Source organism: Eucyclogobius newberryi, unplaced genomic scaffold, assembly GCF_026437365.1.
Source record: "Eucyclogobius newberryi isolate DKJ021-1_F unplaced genomic scaffold, fEucNew1.0.hap1 SCAF_4, whole genome shotgun sequence".
NCBI lineage: Eukaryota > Metazoa > Chordata > Actinopteri > Gobiiformes > Gobiidae > Eucyclogobius > Eucyclogobius newberryi.
Genome location: NW_027316056.1, coordinates 41,211,533 through 41,214,032, shown reverse-complemented (window position 1 = coordinate 41,214,032; position 2,500 = coordinate 41,211,533). Strand labels below are relative to the sequence as shown.

The window sequence follows — 2,500 nt, the reverse complement described above, 5'->3', positions numbered from 1 at the left end:
TTCTGCTGCTACTACTAATACTACTACTACTACTGCTACTTCCGCGCCTTGTCAGTGTCGTTGCAGCGTCGTTATCGTGTCGTTTACCGCGTTGTTACGTCGTTAGCGTGTCGTTACAGCGTTGTTACGGTGTTACAGCGTCGTTCAGCGTCGTTACCGCGCCGCCGCCTCGTCAGTGTCGTTACAGTGTCGTTGCAGCGTTGTTACAGCGTCGTTACCGTGTTGTTACAGCGTCGTTATCGTGTAGTCGTTACCACGCCGCCGCCTCGTCAGGGTCGTTACAGTGTCGTTGCCGCGTCGTAATTGTCCCTTTGATGGCGTTTCCCGTTTCCTGCTTCAGGTTCGACAAACTGGTTTATGTCGGCGTGAATGAAGACCGAGAGTCACAGCTGCAGGTGCTCCAGGCCATTCTCAGGAAGTACGAGACACACACACACACACACACACAATTAATGCATGATATTTGTCATTTAAAACACCTGCAGTGGGGGGCAGTGTTCTGGGCGTTCTCCAGTGGGGGGCAGTGTTCTGGGCGCTGCAGGCGTTCTCCAGTGGGGGGCAGTGTTCTGGGCGTTCTCCAGTGGGGGGCAGTGTTCTGGGCGCTGCAGGCGTTCTCCAGTGGGAGGCAGTGTTCTGGGCGTTCTCCAGTGGGGGGCAGTGTTCTGGGCGTTCTCCAGTGGGGGTTAAACCGATCGTCCTCCCTCAGGTTCGACTTGGAGCCGCGCGTGGACCTGTCGGCCATCTTGGAGCGGTGCCCGGGTCACATGACGGGCGCCGACCTGTACGCGCTGTGCTGCGACGCCATGACCAGCGCCCTCAAGAGGAAGATCGCCCTCATCGACCGGGGTAAACGCCGCCGTCTTTACTGCTCCAGCCACTTTAGCGTCTGAAATGGTGTAAAGTCTGAACTAATGCGTTTAAAGTTTGAATATCGTTACCGTGGAAACGCCCCAAAGCGATGAGCGAATGGCGTTGTTTGTATCTCTAACGTTGAACCTCGTTATTATTAGTTTGGTTCCACTTTGACACTTTGTGTTTTAGATCGTTCCAGTATTTGTTTATTTCTCTCTTTCGCTCGTTTACTCTTTTTGTCTGGTTCTTTTTCTCTCGCTCTTTTTTTGTGTCCCCTCCCTCTCCCTCCCTCCCTCTCTCTCCTTCTCTCTCTCTCCCCCTTCTCTCTCCCTCCCTCCCTCCGTCTCTCTCCCCCTCCCTCCCTCTCTCTCCTTCTCTCTCTCTCCCCCTCTCTCCCTCCCTCTCCCCCCTCCCCCCTCTCTCCTCTCTCCCTCCCTCCCTCCCTCCGTCTCTCTCCCCCTCCCCCCTCTCTCTCTCTCTCAGATCTGGACAGCGAGGACTCTGTGGTGCGTCTCTCTCTGGAGGACTTTTCTGTCGCTGTTAAAGATTTTAAACCTTCAGTGTCTGAACGAGAACTGCAGCGATACAAGAACCTCCAGCTGACGGACACCTGACGAGGCCCTGACGTGGCCCTGACGTGGCCCTGACGAGGCCCTGACGAGGCCCTGACGAGGCCCTGACGAGGCCCTGGTTCAGCTCCACTTTTGTTTTGAACAGTTTTTAAATGATTTCAAAATTAACATTGTTTAATGTAAATATTTAAAATGTACAAATGTAAATTAAAAGTACTTTCGACTGATTTCAAACTCTTTCTTCTGACAGTCACAGGGGCCACAGGGGCCACAGGGGGACAGTCACAGGGGCCACAGGGGGGAGGGGTCACAGGGGCCACGGGGGGCCAGTCACAGGGGCCACAGGGGGACAGTCACAGGGGCCACAGGGGGACAGTCACAGGGGCCACGGGGGGAGGGGTCACAGGGGCCACGGGGGGACAGTCACAGGTGCCACAGGGGGGCAGTGATAGGTGCCACAGGGGGACAGTCACAGGGGCCACAGGAGGACAGTCACAGGGGCCACAGGAGGACAGTCACAGGGGCCACAGGAGGACAGTCACAGGGGCCACAGGAGGACAGTCACAGGGGCCACAGGAGGACAGTCACAGGGGCCACAGGAGGACAGTCACAGGTGCCACAGGGGGACAGTCACAATTGCCACAGGGGGAGTCACAGGTGCCACATGGGGACAGTCACAGGGGGATAGTCACAGGTGCGACACGGGGACAGTCACAGGTGCCACAGGGGGACAGTCATAGGTGCCACAGGGGGACAGTCACAGGTGCCACAGGTGGACAGTCACAGGTGCCACATGGGGACAGTCACAGGGGGATAGTCACAGGGGGACAGTCACAGGTGCGACACGGGGACAGTCACAGGTGCCACAGGGGGACAGTCACAGGTGCCACATGGGGACAGTCACAGGGGCCACAGGGGGGAGGGGTCACAGGGGCCACGGGGGGCCAGTCACAGGGGCCACAGGGGGACAGTCACAGGGGCCACAGGGGGACAGTCACAGGGGCCACGGGGGGAGGGGTCACAGGGGCCACGGGGGGACAGTCACAGGTGCCACAGGGGGGCAGTGATAGGTGCCA

The 2,500-nt window shown here is 58.1% G+C and overlaps 1 protein-coding gene across 2 annotated transcripts in view; it reads left to right on the top strand.

Annotated features, from left to right (window-relative positions):
- Positions 1-1,638, top strand: part of pex6 (peroxisomal biogenesis factor 6) — a 22,505-nt gene extending 20,867 nt beyond the window's left edge. Inside the window, exons 18-20 of one of the 2 annotated variants that reach the window (XM_072462951.1) lie at positions 341-418; positions 707-846; positions 1,336-1,634. In XM_072462951.1, the coding sequence (XP_072319052.1) occupies positions 341-418; positions 707-846; positions 1,336-1,466 (349 nt within the window). In that variant the 3' untranslated portion in view covers positions 1,467-1,634. Of the gene's footprint in view, positions 1-340; positions 419-706; positions 847-1,335 lie in introns of both variants that reach the window. The other variant, XM_072462952.1, reaches the window with a different exon arrangement.
- The last annotated feature ends 862 nt before the right edge of the window (positions 1,639-2,500 follow it).